This window comes from Scyliorhinus torazame, chromosome 2 (genome assembly GCF_047496885.1).
Source record: "Scyliorhinus torazame isolate Kashiwa2021f chromosome 2, sScyTor2.1, whole genome shotgun sequence".
Lineage (NCBI taxonomy): Eukaryota > Metazoa > Chordata > Chondrichthyes > Carcharhiniformes > Scyliorhinidae > Scyliorhinus > Scyliorhinus torazame.
Genome location: NC_092708.1, coordinates 196,036,938 through 196,054,581, shown reverse-complemented (window position 1 = coordinate 196,054,581; position 17,644 = coordinate 196,036,938). Strand labels below are relative to the sequence as shown.

At 50.6% G+C, this 17,644-nt stretch overlaps 1 protein-coding gene across 1 annotated transcript in view; it reads right to left on the bottom strand.

Moving 5' to 3' along the window:
* The window catches only part of LOC140394916 (thrombospondin-type laminin G domain and EAR repeat-containing protein-like), a 254,744-nt gene that overhangs the window by 51,961 nt on the left and 185,139 nt on the right, over positions 1-17,644 (bottom strand). Inside the window, exons 7-8 of the mRNA XM_072482103.1 lie at positions 14,014-14,246; positions 11,524-11,710 (exon numbers count right to left, since the gene is read on the bottom strand). Of these exons, the coding sequence (XP_072338204.1) occupies positions 11,524-11,710; positions 14,014-14,246 (420 nt within the window). The remainder of the gene's footprint in view (positions 1-11,523; positions 11,711-14,013; positions 14,247-17,644) is intronic.

Sequence of the window (17,644 nt, the reverse complement as noted above, 5' to 3'; positions counted from 1 at the left end):
GGGATCAGAATGGATAGGTGTTTGATGGCCAACACAGACATGATGGATCGAAGGGCCTCTTTCTGTGCTGTAAAACTCTGTGACTCTCTTATGAAATCTGGAATACTCCCACCAGAGTTGGCAACCCTAATTAGCTGCCGGTGAAGGGTAATAGTAACAATCTGATCAGCTCCTCTGACTGGGATAAACATTTTTCACGTACACTGGATCTACTAATTCATGTTACAGCTCCCAGGTAAAATACTGGATGTGTGTGAAAGAAATTTGATGTCTTCCAATCTGTCAGCGCACTGAACTTAAATCAAAAACCAATCAAATTTGTTTAAACCCAAAGGCTGAACAGGAGATGTTAATCAGCTGCGAGTAAAGAAAGGCCTCTTTCTTGACACTGCCGTTCATAACCTCAATTGTCCTTAAGAGCTAATGAAATAATTTTGGTGTAGCCAATGTAGGAAACGGGTACACAGTCAGCAAGCCAACAAATAGCAATGTGACAAGAAGGCCTGTTCTTGGCAATAATGGTTGAGGGATAAATATTTACCAGGATACAGGTATCTCCTCTGCTTTTCTTGGAATTAGTGGCATGGGATCTTTACCATCTATCCGAAAGGGCAGACGGTATTTGGCTTCACGTTTCATCCAAACGCAGAGAGTGCAGCACCCCTTCTGTGCTGCACTGTAGTGTCAGCCTGGATTTTGTGCTCCAGTCTCTGGGATTGCTGTCTTTGGTACCTGTTACATTATTCCAATAAGGTTTAAGAACTGTATGTTCATGCGCATGTATAATCGTAAGTATCCAGAGTGTCACATCACGTGCTACTGCACTGCAGTCTGCATGTCGAACCAACAGTGTATCAGTCCGCAGCATATGGTGTGATCTGCACTGAGAGCTGGTTGGCTGATTGAGAGTGCTTTCGGAGTTGGGTGGAAACAGGGGGCGGGATTCTCTAAGGCAGAGTGTCCACGGTGTCGTAAATGGGCCGCTGCCAGGACTAATTCTGGCCCCTACAGGGGGCCAGCACGGTGCTGGAGCGGTTCGCACCGCTCCAGCTGCCGATCCTGGCGCGCACTGTGCCCGCGGGATCCGCGCATGTGCAGTGGCACCGGCGCCAATGTGCGCATGCGCTGTGGCCTCCTTCAATGCACCAGCCCTGACGCAACATGGCGCAGGGCTACAGGGGCCAACGCGAACGAAAGGAGGCCTCCAGCCAGAGAGGCTGGCCTGCCGATCAGTGGGCCCCGATCGCGGGCCAGGCCACATCGGAGGCCCCCCCACCCCCGGGGTTGGACCCCCCTCCCTCCCCTCCCACAGGCCGCCACCCAACCCTTCAATGCCGAGGCCCCGCCAGCTCAGAGCAGGTTAGAACGGCGCCAGCGGGACTTGGTTTTCTTTTTACGCCCGCTCGGCCCATTCGGGCCAGAGAATCGCGGGCCGGAGAATCGCGGGCCGGCATCGGGGCGGCATGGCCCGGTCGCGGAGATTCTCCAGCCCGGCCCAGGGCTGGGAGAATCCCGCCCAGGGAGTGCAAGTGGTGAGTTATGAGGATGTAAGTTGTAATTAAACTTGCTTTCAGGGTTAGCTAAATTAGTTCTTTAATTGGGTAATTAAAAGCTGCACTTTAGTTAGTTGCATTCCTGAAACAGTGGTTAGCTGAGTTGCATCAACTTTAGCTCTGACAGGTTAATTGTGCAACTAGTTCAAACCAGTTCCAAAGCATTGTAATTTGAAACAAAGAACAAAGAAAGAACAATACAGTACAGGAACAGGCCCTTCGGCCCTCCAAGCCTGCGCTGATCACGATCCGTAGGTTTTGACGCCTCTACCGATTCTCCTGGTCTTCGATTTTCCTCTTCAAATTCCCCCTGCGTCGCGACGAGCCTTGCCACCTCCTTCTCCAGGGCGACCATCCGGTCACCCTGGTCTGTTGCAGCTTTTTCCAGCTCTTTAATCGTATTCTCCTAGGCTTCCAGTAGCCTCTTTGCCTTATCTAGGGCCACCTGCATAGTCGCCAGAGTTTCGGCGACTGCACCCTTGACCACAGGCTGAATATCTGATTTTGTCTCTTCCTGATGTTCTCAATCTCTTGAGAGAAACATCCTCTACCCATCCCCTGGTGTGTGTGGGGTGGGGGGGGGGGGGGGGCTTCTTGTGCGGCGGGGCCGGTCCCTCTCGCCCTGGCGAGGCCTGAGCTTCACCGCCCCGTGCATCAGCCGGCTCGCTCATTTGTTTGTCCAGGCTTTTTCCACTGCTGGTTTCCACACATCCTCTGGAGTGGCTGCTATTTGTCATTTTCCTCTCATCGTGCTGTTGATAGTGGTATGGGAATGTTTGTTTTGGTGTCAGCGGGAATGTTCGGGCGAAATACCCTATTTTTCAGGTTTATGTTAGGAGAGCCATCTGATGTGTGACTTTTCAGCACATCCCCATTGCCGGAGATCTAGACATCTTCTAAAGAGTTTGATTCCCGCTTGGGTCACTGTCTGTGCGGAGTCTGCACGTTCTCCCCGTGTCTGTGTGGGTTTCCTCCGGGTGCTCCGGTTTCCTTCCACAAGTCCTGAAAGTCGTGCTTGTTAGGTGAATTGGACATTCTGAATTTTCCCTCTGTGTACCCGAACAGGCGCCATCGTGTGGCGCCTAAGGGATTATCACAGTAACCACATTGCAGTGTTAATGTAGGCCTACTTGGGACACTAATAAAGATTATTAAAATAAAGGGTTATGTCATGGCATGAGATCTCATAGCCTTGGTTTGCTCCTCTTGCTCCACGTGCCCGGAACAAGCTTGTGTGCAGGAAGTGTCTCCAGCTGCAGCACCTGGAAGCCCGGGTTTCGGAGCTGGAGCGGAGGCTGGGGACACTGTAGAGCATCTGCGAACCAGAGAGTGTCGTGGATCGCACCTATTGAGAGGTGATCACACCACAGACTCAGATTCCACAGGCAGGAAGAGAGTGACCACCAGGCAGAACAAGAGAGCTAGGCAGACAGTGCAGGAATCTCCTGTGGCCATTCCCCTGCAAAACAAATATACCATCTTGCCACCTGGTGTGACTTCACCTTTTGTGCCGGTCTGCCATGAGGCACCTTGTCAAAGGCTTCACTGAAGTCCATGTAAACATGCTCTCCCCTCATCAATCATCTTTGTCACCTCCTCAAAAAACTCGAACAAGTTAGTGAGGCATGACCTCCCCTTCACAAAACCATTCTGTCTATTGCTAATAAGTCAATTTTTTTCCAAATGGGCATAAATCCTATCCCTAAGAATTCTCTCCAATAATTTACCTACTACCGACGTGAGGCTCACCAGCCTATAGTTTCCAGGATTATCCCTGCTACCTTTATTAAACAGCGGTATCACATTAGCTATTCTCCAGTCCTCTGGGAACTCATCTGTAGCCAATGAGGATGTAAAGATGTCAGTTAAGGTACCAACAATTTCCTCCCTTGCTTCCCTCAGTATTCTGGGGTAAATCCCATCCAGCCTAGGAGGCCTATCTACCTTAATGTCTTTTAATACACCCAATACCTCCTCCTTTCTGATGTCAACAAGACCCAGACAGTCCACACACCCTACCCAACAATCAACTTCCACAAAGTCCCTTTTTTTACTGAACACGAATGCAAAGTACTCATTTCGTACCTCGCCCATTTCCTCTAGCTCAACACGTCGATTCCCTCCACTGTCCTTAAGTGGCCCAATCCTTTCCCTGGTCACCCTCGTGCTTTTTACATATGAATAAAAAGCTTTGGGATTCACCTTAATTCTACTTGCCAAGGACTTTTCATGACCCCTCCAAGCCCTCCTAATTTCCCGCTTCAGTACCTTCCTACTTTTTTTATACTCCTCAAGGGTTTTGACTGTCCCCACCCTTCTAGACTGTACAAAAGCCTCCTTGTTATTTTTGATGAGGCCTGGGTGTCCTCGTACACCAGTCACTGAAGGTAAGAATGCAGGTGCAGCAGGCGGTAAAGAAGGAAAATGGTATGCTGGCCTTCATTGTGAGATATTTCGGGTACAGGAGCAGGGATGTCCTGCTGCAACTATACAGGGTATTTGTGAGGCGACACCTGGAATATTGTGTGTAGTTTAGGTCTCCTTATCTGACAAAGGATGTTCTAGCTGTAGCGGGAGTGCAGCGAAGGTTTACCAGACTGATTCCTGGGATGGGAGGACTGATGTAAGAGGAGAGATTGAATCAGTTTGGATTGTATTCACTGACGTTCAGAAGAATGAGGGCCGATATCATAGAAACCTATAAAATTGTAACAGGATTGTGTGGTGAGGTGCATCAATGTAAATACATGTAAGCTAGCTAGACACTAGAGGGAGCACCAGAGACATCACACACACACTCAACCAATAGATCAGTTAGATAGGACATGACCAATGGACATTCACGATACACAAGGCGGTGACACGACCACAGGAGGGCATTACACCAACCCATATATAAAGGACACCACACACATGATCTGCCTCTTTCCAATGGAGACCGTCAGTGAGTAGAGACACAGGGTTAATTCAATATCACTCCCACCACGTGGATTGCAGCAACTGGTTAGTCAGTCTGGGTAGCTATAGTAGAATTAGCAGTAGTGTCGAACCTGAGTAATAGAAGTGTAAATAGTTATATAAATGTGTTGAAGTTATCTCCACGTCTGAACCTTCCTTTGTCAAGTGCACCACAAGGAAGCCGCTTATGCCACACCTTGAGCATAACCAATCAGACTGGACAGGGTAGATGCAGGAAGGATGTTCCCGATGGTGGGTGTGTCCAGAACCACGGGTCACAGTCTGAGGATGTGGGGCAGACCATTTAGGACAGAGATGAGGAGAAATTTCTTCACCCAGAGAGTAGTGAGTCTGTGGAATTCATTACCCCAGGAAGTCGTTAAGTCCAAAACATTGAATGGTTTCAAGAAGCAGTTAGATATTTCACTTAGGGTGAAGGGGATCAAAGGATATGGGGAAAGCGAGATTAGGCTGTTGAGTTGGATGATCAGCTGTGATCATGGTGGCATGGTGGCGTGGTGGTTAGCACTGCTGCCTCACAAAGCTGAGGACCCGGGTTTGAATCCCAGTCCCAGGTCACTGTCCGTGTGGAGTTTGCACATTCTCCCCGTGTCTGTGTGGGTTTCACCCCCACAACCCAAAGATGTGCAGGCTAGGGGGATTAGCCACGCTAAATTGCCCCTTAATTGGAAAAAAAGTAATTGGGAACTTTCAATTTATTTTAGAAAAGATCAGCCATGATCATAATGAATGGTGGGGTGGGCTTGAAGGGCAGAATGACCACCTCCTCCTGTTTTTTGTATGTTTTCTAAATACATTTGATAAAGCTGCAGCATTTCAGTTTAAAAGTGTGATTATTTTGAACACCTGAGAGCCCCAAGACATAATTGTACCAGCGCAATATCTATCATTCCAGTCCGTTCGAAAATAAATTGGTGCAATTTTAAAATTTATGGCTGATAAGGAGCTCACACTTACACTCAAACTTCTGTTGATTCCAATGACAGGGGTTGCAGTAATTCTGTTTCTATATGTACAATCCGTCACTCTCCATTTGCAACTAGTCCATTGTCTTGGCTTCTACTATTTTATTAATTGTTACAAGTTAATTTTGTGGCATCTCTTATCTAAAAAGGTATCTTCTGTCAATGATATAAATAGAAAATATCCGATGTTTTTAAGTGAGTGCCCCAAAACATTGGTAAGAACCAGCTGAACTATGACATGACCCAGTTTTGAACCTGCGGCTTTGTGACAGGGACTGCCACCACCAGGTCAGGGTTGACGTAGAACGTTTGCTGCATCAGATCCACCTTGATGGAATTGAGACAGGGGTGACCTCCTGTGGTAGTCACCACTGTTTGTATAATATGTGTATTAGAGGTAATACGGTAAGGCTCCTGTACTACTGGTACGGGGGTAGACCCCTGCCTGCTGGCTCCGCCCAGTAGGCGGAGTATAAATATGTGTGCTCACCGAGCTGTTGCCATTTCGGTAGCAGCTGCAGTAGGCAACACATCCCTGCTTAATAAAGCCTCGATTACTCTCTACTCTCGTCTCGTCATAATTGATAGTGCATCAATTTATTAAGCAGAGATATTACAGCGATGGATCTACGCATCAAGCCAGATCGCCTGCAGCTACACCCTCAAGCAGACAACGCCACGTCGGCCTTCGACCATTGGCTAGCTTGCTTTGAAGCCGACATCGGAGCAGCGACAGAACCCTCAGAAGCACAGAAACTCCAGATCCTGTACTCACGGGTGAGCTCTGATATTTTGCCCTAATCCGGGATGCGCCCAACTACACTGAGGCCATGGCACTTCTGAAAGGGAACTACATACATCCGGCCGATCAACAAACTCTACGCCAGGCACGTCATGTCCACGCGGCAACAGCTCCCCGGTGAGTCATTGGACGATTTTGGGCGTGCCCTGCACATCCGGGCGAGGAAGTGCGATTGCCAGGCAGTTTCGGCCGTTGAACATACCAAACTCCTAATCAGGGACGCTTTTGTTACGGGCATGGGTCGGCGTACATGCGCCAGCGCCTCTTAGAAGGGGGTATGCTCGACCTCGCGGCAACCAAGCAACTCGCGACCTCACTAACGGTAGCCTCCCGTAATGAACAATCATACGCCCCCGACCGCACGGCGCCCCCTTCATGGACATCGTGGGCCCCACCAGCGGCTGCCCACCGCCAACCCCAAGCCTGCGCCACGCAACAGCCAGCCAACCCCGGGGGGCCCAAATTCTATTTCTGCAGGCAGGCAAAGCACCCCCGGCAGGGCTGCCCAGCGCGGAGTGCAATCTGCAAGACGTGCGGGAAGAAGGGACATTTTGCTGCTGTGTGCCAGGCCCGGTCGATCGCCGCTGTATCCAGGCCCATTGTTCCTGCACCCCCCCACGTGCGGCCCTTGGGTGCCGCCATCTTCCCCCCCATCAGACCTCGTGCGGCCCATGGGCGCCGCCATCTTTAACGCCGCCTGCCATGTGCGCCCCGTGGGCGCTGCCATCTTCGGCGCCATTTTGGATGCCGTCTCAGGACCCCACCTCATCTGGCTGCTCATCGCCCACCACCGCCATCGACCAGCCCGGGGCCCACCAACACCAGCCGCAGCTCGCCCCCATCACGCTCGACCAGTCCCGGCCACACAACCTCGCAACCGCGACAATGACGGTGAAAGTCGATGGCCACAAGACACCTTGCCTTCTCGACTCTGGGAGCACGGAGAGCTTTATCCAAGCCTCTACGGTAAGGCGCTGCTCCCTCGCGGTACACCCCGTTACCCAAAGAACCTCCCTGGCCTCCGGATCCCACTCCATGGAGATCCGAGGGTACTGCATCGCCGCCCTCACTGCCCAGGGCGTAGAGTTCAGCAACTTCCGGCTCTCTGTCCTCCCCAACCTCTGCGCTGCCTTGCTACTCGGCCTTGACTTACAACCACGGCCGCCTTTACCACTTCCTTAGGGTTCCTTTCGGCGTAACTACTGGGATCTCGGTCTTCCAACGGGAGATGGACCGAATGGTTGACCAGTACGGACTGCGGGCCACCTTCCCGTACCTAGATAATGTCACCATCTGCGGCCACGACCAGCAGGACCACGACGCTAACCTTTTCAAATTTCTCCACACCACCAAACTCCTGAACCTTACGTATAACAAAGAGAAGTGCGTGTTCAGCACCAACTGCTTAGCCATCCTTGGCTATGTTGTGCAAAATGGAGTTCTGGGGCCCGACCCTGACCGCATGCGCCCCCTCATGGAACTCCCCCTCCCCCACTGCCCCAACACCCTCAAACAATGCCTGGGGTTCTTCTCTGATTATGCCCAGTGGGTCCCTAACTATGCGGACAAGGCCCGCCCACTCATCCACTCCACAGTTTTCCCCCTGACGGCTGAGGCCCACCAGGCCTTCAACAGTATCAAGGCTGACATCGCCAAGGCCATGATGCACGCGGTCGATGACACCCTCCCCTTTCAGGTCGAGAGCGATGCATCAGACGTTGCTCTGGCCGCCACCCTCAACCAGGCAGACGGACCCGTGGCATTCTTTTCCCGCACCCTCCATGCCTCTGAAATTCGGCACTCCTCTGTCGAAAAGGAGGCCCAAGCCATCGTAGAAGCTGTGCGGCATTGGAGGCATTACCTGGCTGGTAGGAGATTCACGCTCCTCACTGACCAACGGTCGGTTGCCTTCATGTTCAATAATACACAGGGGGCAAGATCAAAAATGATAAAATCTCCACCTACAATTACGAGATTTTGTATCGTCTCGGTAAGCTCAACGAGCCCCCCCGATGCCCTATTCCGAGGTACATGTGCCAGTGCACAAGTGGACCGACTCCGGGCCCTACACGATGGTCTCTGTCACCCAGGGATCACCCGGTTCTTTCACTTCATAAAGGCCCGCAACCTACCTGATGCACGATCAAGTACACTCAAGATGAAGTGATTTCATAACTGAAGGCTTTAATCGACTAGAACTTGTTCCCCAGCAGCTTCGGTACAGAAAGTGAAGGCTGCTGGGATGGCACCGGTTCTTATACTCCCCCTGTCAGGGCGGAGCTAAGTATCAACAGACAATGGTAAACTCCTAGGTTTAACCAATGGTCATCAGCCTCTTAGGTACAGCAATACCTGATAATACCACACTACCCTACTCCATTGCGAAAGTCAGGGCGGTCACCAAAGAATGCCAGGTCTGCGTGGAGTGCAAACCGCGCTTCTACCGGCCAGACCGTGCGCACCTGGTGAAGGCCCCCCGTCCCTTTGAACGCCTCAGCATGGACTTCAAAGGGCCCCTCCCCTCCTCCGACCGAAACACGTACTTTCTGAACGTGGTCGATGAATACTCCAGATTCCCCTTCGCCATCCCATGCCCGATATGACGTCTGCCACAGTCATCAAAGCCCTCAATAGCATCTTCACCCTGCTCGGTTTTCCCGCTTACGTCCACAGCGACCAGGGATCCTCCTTTATGAGTGATGAGCTGCGTCAGTTCCTGCTCAGCAAGGACATTGCCTCGAGCAGAACGACCAGCTACAACCCCCGGGGAAACGGGCAGGTGGAGAGGGGGAACAGGACGGTCTGGAAGGCCGTCCTGCTGGCCCTACGGTCTAAAAATCTCCCGGTCTCCCGCTAGCAGGAAGTCCTCCCCAACGCACTCCACTCCATCCGATCGCTACTTTGCACTGCGACTAATGAAACCCCCCATGAACGTCTCCTTGCCTTCCCTAGGAAGTCCCCCTGTGGGGTTTCGCTCATAACGTGGCTGGCAGCTCCAGGACCCGTCCTCCTCTGTAAGCACGTGCGGCTTTACAAGGTGGACCCATTGGTCGAAAGGGTATAGCTGCTGCATGCAAAACCGCAGTACGCCTACGTGGCGTACCCGGACAGCCGCCAAGACACAGTCTCCCTCAGGGACCTGGCACCAGCTGGTTCCCCACCTCCCCTCCGATTGCCCCGGCGCCACCCATCCTCCCCCCAGCGCACCTCACTACAGCCCCCGCCCCAGGACAATCCGTCCTCCCATTGGTTCCACCCGGGGCTGAAGATGAGGACTACATGCTCCCAGAAACACAGGCGACCAAGCCGGCGCCTGCATCACCACCGGGACTGCGGCGCTCACAGCAGAGGATCAAGGCGCCTGACCGGCTAAATTTGTAAACTTCCACCAAATTGTACACTTTAAAAATTCTCACATACCTGTAAATAGTTTTTCCACCACCCCCGCTGGACTGCTTTTTTTAACAGGGGGTGAATGTGGTAGTCATCACTGTTTGTATAATACGTGTATTAGAGGCAATACGGTAAGGCTCCTGTACTACAGGTACGGGTGTAGATCCCTGCCTGCTGGCTCCGCCCAGTAGGCGGAGTATAAATGTGTGTGCTCACCGAGCTGCTTCCATTTCTGTAGCAGCTGCAGGAGGCAACACATCTCTGCTTAATAAAGCCTTGATTACGCTCTACTCTGGTCTCGGCGTAATTGATAGTGCATTACCTCCTGAATGATAATAGGCCCGAGAAGAACCCACACGTTGTATCTGGCGCTTTCCAACAAGCAGAACAAAGCTTGAGCTAAGAGTTTGCTTCCCAGCTACCAGGTAATTTGATCCCCAGCCAGCACAGAACAGATGTGATATGCGTGGAAAAGGATCTCCCCGACCTTTTGGGGCCACCCTTGCAGGGAAGGGGGAGAGGCAGCACGCGATGTTCAAATCTCAACCCCAATCCTGTCACCAAATGCTGACATTTGGTTTATATGGGTGGTCTAGGGAGGTAAGATCACTGTAAGAATTCCTGTTCCAACATATGCACTCCAATTATTACAGACACACAAGCAAACATATCACACATTGACATTTGCCTGGTAGGAAAACCCAACAAGGTAGTTTTGCGCAATCACAACATTGACTCTTTCTGTCGATGGAAGAGAAGTTGAACCAGGCACTGGATTCAGGAGCAATTAATTTGAGCAGCTTAGCGAAAGAGTTAAAAGCTCCCTTACAGCTCAAAGCTACTGTCTGGTCCCTGAGTGCATGCGGTGTCTGAACAGGCCCTGATTCTGGAGCTGTGCCAGACCTTGCAGGTGTATATGCCTTGCTGTGTCATTTACAACAGTTCAGTCAAGTTTAACCCTGCTCTCCGCCTCACACAGCCCAATTTTGGATTGCAGGTGAGGAATCCTTGCTCCTCTCGCAGCAGCGAGTGCAGAGCGGTGGCTTCCTTTTGACTCTCTCTCACTCTCTTGGCTAGATAGAAACTATAGGAACAGTCCCTCAATCCAGTACCACCATTCAGTTAACATCATGACCGACCCATATCATAGCCTCCGGTACCTGGCTTGGTTCAATATCCCTGTATGAAAATAATCCATCAATCGTGGTTCTGAAGTTTTCATTTGGCCCCCAGCCTCAGTAGTTTTTGAGGGGCGAGGGTTCCAGGTTTCCACCACCTTCTGTGTGAGGAAGAACTTCTTGACACCACCCTAAACAGCCTACGTCTAATTTTAATGTTATTCCCCCTTGTTGTGGTCTCCGCGCACCCCGCCCCCCCCACATACCCACCCACTCCACCCAGAAATAGTTTCTCTCTGTCCACTCTATACAATCCTTTAATCATCTTCAACCCCGCAATTGAATCACCCCCTAATCTTCAATATCCAAGAGGGATAGGGTGGAAGTGAGGGCTTAAGTGGCTCGGTGCAGCCTCGATGGGCCGAATGGCCTCCTTCTGCACAGTGTGTTCTATGTTCTATGATATAGGTCAATTCAACTTGTCCTCATGATTTAGTTTTTCAAACCCCTGGTTCCATCCCATTTTACAGGAGTGTGTTTAGTTTTGGCCTCCGCTCCACTACATTTGTTGAAGCGGAGGCCAAAACAAAACACTCTCCTGTAAAATGGGATGGAACCAGATATTTGAGAAGTGTAACATAATTCCACCCTTCGCAGTCCAGAAAACGAGAGAAAAGGTGGCAACGAGCAAAGTAAAATCTTCAGCAGTGTACCTTCACGGTGATTGGCTACAGCAAGGAAAGTCTCCCCACTGATCTGGAAGGCCTCCCAGTCTCGTGCGCTGTGGGTTGCTAGTCTCTGGTACAAAACAAACCGCAGTTTCCTCCGGCTCCATCTGTAGATGACTGAATACTCCTGGTTCCGTTCATTCTTTTCAAAGTTGGCAACTGCCAGGAAAACCTAAATCAACACAAAGTATTAATGGTGAGCAAGAAAAGGGGCTCCAGCTCTTTAAGATTCTGGTAAAGGCACCCCATGACCAGTCCCGACCACTTCCCCTTCCTCACACTCATTACCGCAATCAAAATGTGAATCCTGTTAAATGATTCACCTGAGAGTCTCCCCAATGGAGATACATCCCTGAGCAACCCGATAGGTCACTTCCATTTATTATTACGATCCCAGACCGGAATCCAACAGTTGCTAGGATACCAGACAGAAACCCCAATATTTTATTTTATTTGTAAGACTGTGAGAAAAGGATACTTCGCTCCAGGACTGATTCCACACACAAATAGGGATATATGGTATATTAAAATAAACTTGATTATTAACATGGGATGAAACTAAGGTTGACATCATACAAGAAATAACTTACAATTACTAATTAAGCAACGCTTAACAATAAAATGGGGGTGGCACGGATGCGCAGTAGTTAGCACTGTTGTCCCATGGCGCTGAGGACCCAGGTTCAATCCCAGCCCTAGGTCACTCTCCATGTGGAGTTTGCACCATGTTTGCGTAGGTCTCACCCCCCAAAACCAAAGATGTGCAGGGTAGGTGAATTGGCTGTGCAAAATGCCCGTTAATTGGAAAAAAACAATAGAATGAAACACTTTTGCCGGGATTCTCCGATCCCGCGCCGGTTCGTAGAATCGCCAGGGGGTGGGGGGCGCGCGAAACCCGCCATGCTGCTCCGATGCCGGGCCGCCGATTCTCCGGCGACCGGGGAACCTGTGCCAATCGCGCCGGTGCAGTCGCTGCGCCGTCAGACGGGGGCCATTGAAAGCGATCCCCGTGGCGATTCTCCGCGCTCGACGGGCCGAGTGCCCGCCGGGTTCCCCCAAGTCCCGCCGCCATCATTTGTGTGTGGTCCTACCCGGCGGGATCTCGACGTTCTGGCCTTTCTAGCCCCCTTAGAAGGGGTGTATGCCTGGTCCTGGAGGCCCGTTGACTCTGGCGTCGCTCGCACTGGTTTTGACGCCGGCGTCAACGCTTGGCCGGGATTTCGGAGAATCCCGGCCATGAACTCCTAACTGCTATCTTTTCTTTTATCTCCAATCAATCAAAACCCATCTCAGGGCAAAATCCACTTTTAAATACAGTTAGCAAGCACAAGAATACTTGTTGTATAGAGATGTCCAGGAGAAACTGTTTTTAGAAAGAGAGATCCAGTCTGCAGATTCTAGCCCGTGTCAAACCACTGTTTAACTTCCCAGCATTTGGCAAAAAGGGCCTGTTCAAGTCACAGCAAAATCTAAACTGAAACTCAACACCTGACTGCTTCAGTCCTGGTTCCTCCCATTAACTACATCATTTCTATCCCACTAACTGAGTTATGACCATCTCACTAAGGCTAACCACACATTTCAAAATGATCTGAACCCCAAGGAGACTTCTTTCTAGAAGCAAAATTCCATAAGCCCTTTTTAGGCAAACAGTATGCATGGTTGCAGTGAATGATGATCTTATGTTTACGATGCTTTAATGACACCATCTATAGCCACAGTGTCTGCCTGACATTTATACAAGGAATTTTAAAAGAAATATTACTGCGGCAGATATTTACACATCTTATCCAGGCTTTTAACCATTGCTGCAGCAGATACACATAATGCAAAATGTATACCGATCTCTTACATTCATCACATATTTCTCCTGTTTCCAGTTCCATACAGAAAGAGTGAGGAGGAAAAAAATGTATGTGTACATTTGAACAAAAATGTTTGATCCAGCTGAAGGATTTAGCCGAGTATAGAATTCATTCAAATCAATTTGAATGTCCAGTGCTCTGCCCAAAGTGATGGAGGCACATTCAATTGTGGCTTTCAAAAACAGGGGACTGGGCAGTGGGACAAGGTGAGGTGCTCTTCCAGAAAGCCAGAACAGCAGCAAAGGGCTCACTGGCCTCCTCCTGTGCTGTAACCAGTCTTTGGCAGGACTTTCTGTCTCGAGACCAGCGGGTACTGTCGCCGGTGGGCCAGAGAATTCGAGAATCGTTAAAAGTCACCAGCTCTCAAAATTTTCCTGTACCACTGATAACAATGCCCACCTGTGCCAGGGCTGAGAGAACCCCGGTCTGTCACCATGATCCATCCTCACACTTATGGTCAGGTTAAAATAATGGGAATAATCCGGTTAACACCTGTGCACTGAGGGACACATTAAGCATCAGCTTGTCTACGAAGACCACGCTAATTTCTTCACCCTGCTCACACTATGTGGAATCTTAAAATGTGTTATTTATCCTCTTCCCACCGTACCTGAGGGCCAATGAAGAAATGTTTCCAGGCCTGGGCTTCGTATGTTGTGATGTTCTGATATGGCTCAAATTTCCCATCAGACCACTTGAAAATCGTCGAGCCAGGCCAAGGCTTCTTATTGGCTGTAGCAGCAAAGAGTCCAATGTTGGGGATCTCGAAGACTTCCACGTCAAGTGTTTCTGAGTTGGTGACCAGATTTTGGTAGTCCTCCAAATAATCTAGTCTTTCCTTAGCTGGGAAATGAAAAATAAAAACACAATGAATGAGACGACAGGTTATCAACTAGGCCAGCGCTGATTGTGTCTCGGCCAATTCAGGGTTCAGTATGCAGGGAATGAGCAGCGGTACGGGGAAGTGAGGTGGGGAACCAGGAACTATTATAAATATTATGGTGGTGTTGACTAAGCTTGGACCTTTCCCAGGGCAAAGAACAACTTGCATTTGTACAAGTTTTCATGACTACACATACTCCATAAGTGCTTTTTCTTGGAATGCGAGCATTGCTGGTCAGGCCAGCATTTATTGCTCATCCCTAATTGCCCCTTGAGAAGGTGGTAAGCCACCTTCTTGAACTGCTGCAGTCCATGTGGTGTTCGGGAGGGAGTTTGGTTCAGTGACAGTGAAGGAACGGTGATATATTTCCAAGTCAGGATTGTGAGTGGCTTGGAGGGTAACTTTCAGATGGGGTGTTCCCGTGAAGTATTTTCCATTGATATGGCTGTTGTAATGCAGGAAACATGGGCGGGATTCTCCGACCCCCCGCCAGATCTGAGAATCGGCGGGGGCTGGTGTGAATCCCGTCCTCACCGTGTCCCGAATTCTCCGCCACCAGAGATTCAGCGGGGGTGGGAACCGCGCCGCGCCGGTCGGCGGGCCCACCGCCGGCAATTCTCCGGCCCGCGATGGGCCGAAGTCCCGCCACTGTCTACCTTCTCCCGCCGGAGTGGATTAAACCATCTACCTTACCGGCGGGAGCAGGCGGCGCGGGCAGGCTCCGGGGTCCTGGGGGGGGGGGGCAATCTGGCCCCGGGGGGTGCCCCCACGGTGGCCTGGCCCGCGATTGGGGCCCACCGATCCACGGGCGGGCCTGTGCCGTGGGGGCACTCTTTTTCTTCCACCATCGCCATGGTCTTCACCATGGCGGAGGCGGAAGAGACCCCCTCCCCTGCGCATGCGCGGGGATGACGTCAGCAGCCGCTGACGCTCCCGCGCATGCGTGGACTTACGCAGGCTGGCGAAGTCCTTTCGGCCCTGTCTGGCGTGGCGCCAAAGGCCTTCCACGTCAGCCGGTGGAGCGGAAACCACTCCAGCGCGGGCCTAGCCCCTCAAGGTGCAGAGACGTCCGCACCTTTGGGGCGGCCCGACGCCGGAATGGTTCCCGCCACTCCATCATGCCAGGAACCCCCCGCCCCGCTGGGTAGGGGAGAATCCTGCCCCCTCCCCCGAATTTTGTTTTAAGCACAGGAGGATCCCACATACAGCAATACATTAATTACCTATTCTCGGGATATTGGTGGAGGGATAAATATTGAACCAGGACAATGGGGAAGCTCCCCTACCCCTCCACCTCCTACCATTCTTCAAAGTAGCACCGTGGGATATTTTGCATCCAACTGACAGGAGAGATTGATTTTTATTTCAAAAGATGGCACTCCCAACACTGCAGCACTCCCTCACTACTGCATTGGAACGTCAGCCTGGATTAATGTGCTCTAATCTCTGGAGTGAGACACTTTGGCTCACAGAGTTGACTTCTATATGGCTTCAGCCATCATCTGGAAGGTTGGGAGGCGGCAACAAGTGCATGTGGAAAATTGCTCATGGGAGCCAAGGGTGCTCTTTTCACTATTCTGAGCTAATGTCGGTCACGGCTCATTGCACTCTCACCTCTGAGTTAGAATATTGTGGGTTCTGTGATGATATGCATCAGCAATCTTGTATATAATAATGCGCACGACCTCCGACCAGCAGGTAGCAGTGTAAATCTACCATGTGACTCTGTGCCTGGGGGGAGTTGGGAGTAAGTTGTGTTGATGGATAAGTGTATTTTGCAGTAGCTCCAGAATAATTAGTTAGTGTTAGTAGTTTGTTATATATTTGTTCCAGTTACCTTTGCCATGTATTTGTTTTACAATAAATTATTTTAACTAGTCAAGTACTATTTATGTTCTGTAGTGCATTATTCCTGCCGGCCAGTTTACAGAACATTGTTGTGTTCAGTGTTCGATGTCTAGCAAGGAATCTAACAAACAACTTGTGACTTGTCCAAACAGGATCTTTATTGAATCACACGTGGTAAGATAGCACGTTATCATGGAGTTTCTTTGTACTCCCCTGGAATTACACCTAGTACGACTGTCCACTTGTACATCTTATAGCCATCTCCTGATCACCGAATGTGCCCGCACATCTGAACGCTTTGTCACAGCGCGGGAGCTGAGTGAGCCGGGACATTGAAATCAGCGCGAGAGGTGAGTGAGCCGGGACATTGAAAACAGCGCGAGAGGTGAGTGAGCCGGGACATTGAAAACAGCGCGGGAGGTGAGTGAGCTAGGACAGTGAAAACAGCGCGAGAGGTGAGTAAGCCGGGACATTGAAAACAGCGCGGGAGCTGAGTGAGCCGGGACAGTGAAAACAGCGTGAGAGGTGAGTGAGCCGGGACATTGAAAACAGCGTGGGAGCTGAGTGAGCCGGTACATTGAAAACAGCGCGAGAGGTGAGTGAGCCGGGACATTGAAAACAGCGCGGGAGCTCAGTGAGCCGGGACATTGAAATCAGCGCGAGAGGTGAGTGAGCCGGGACATTGAAAACAGCGCGAGAGGTGAGTGAGCCGGGACATTGAAAACAGTGCGGGAGCTGAGTGAGCCGGGACTCTGAAAACAGCGCGGGAGCTCAGTGAGCCGGGACATTGAAATCAGCGCGAGAGGTGAGTGAGCCGGGACATTGAAAACAGTGCGGGAGGTGAGTGAGCCGGGACAGTGAAAACAGCGCGAGAGGTGAGTGAGCCGGGACATTGAAAACAGCACGAGAGGTGAGTGAGCCGGGACAGTGAAAACAGCGCGAGAGCTGAGTGAGCCGGGACAGTGAAAACAGCGCGAGAGGTGAGTGAGCCGGGACATTGAAAACAGCGCGAGAGGAGAGAGAGCCGGGAGATTTAAAAAGCGCGGGAGATTTAAAAAGCACAGGAGCTGCAAGTCAGAGCGGAGATTTTAAAAGATCGCGGCCTAGTTGCGGGATCCATTCGGAGGAGGAGGAGCAGTCTCTGTCAGGGAGAGAACCTGAGAACATCTGAGACCCTCAGAAGGTAAGAAGGTAAGTAAGTGATTTTTACTCATTTTTACTTTTATACCTTTTTCAAATTGTGTGTGTCGGGGGGAAACTGAAGTGACATCACAGAAATGCTGTGACCTGAGTGGCTAGTTGGGAATCTACACTAAATTTAAAAAAATTAAGCATTGGTAACTAATTAAACATAATTATTTAATTACAATTTAGAGGGGTATCTAAGCCAGAGATCGGAGAGTACTATGTTTAGCTTTCGCATTTATATTAGAAATCTAGTGCTAGGAAACAGATAGTTAACAGTAACTTTGAAAAATTTAAAAAAATATATTTTAAAATGTTTTAAAAA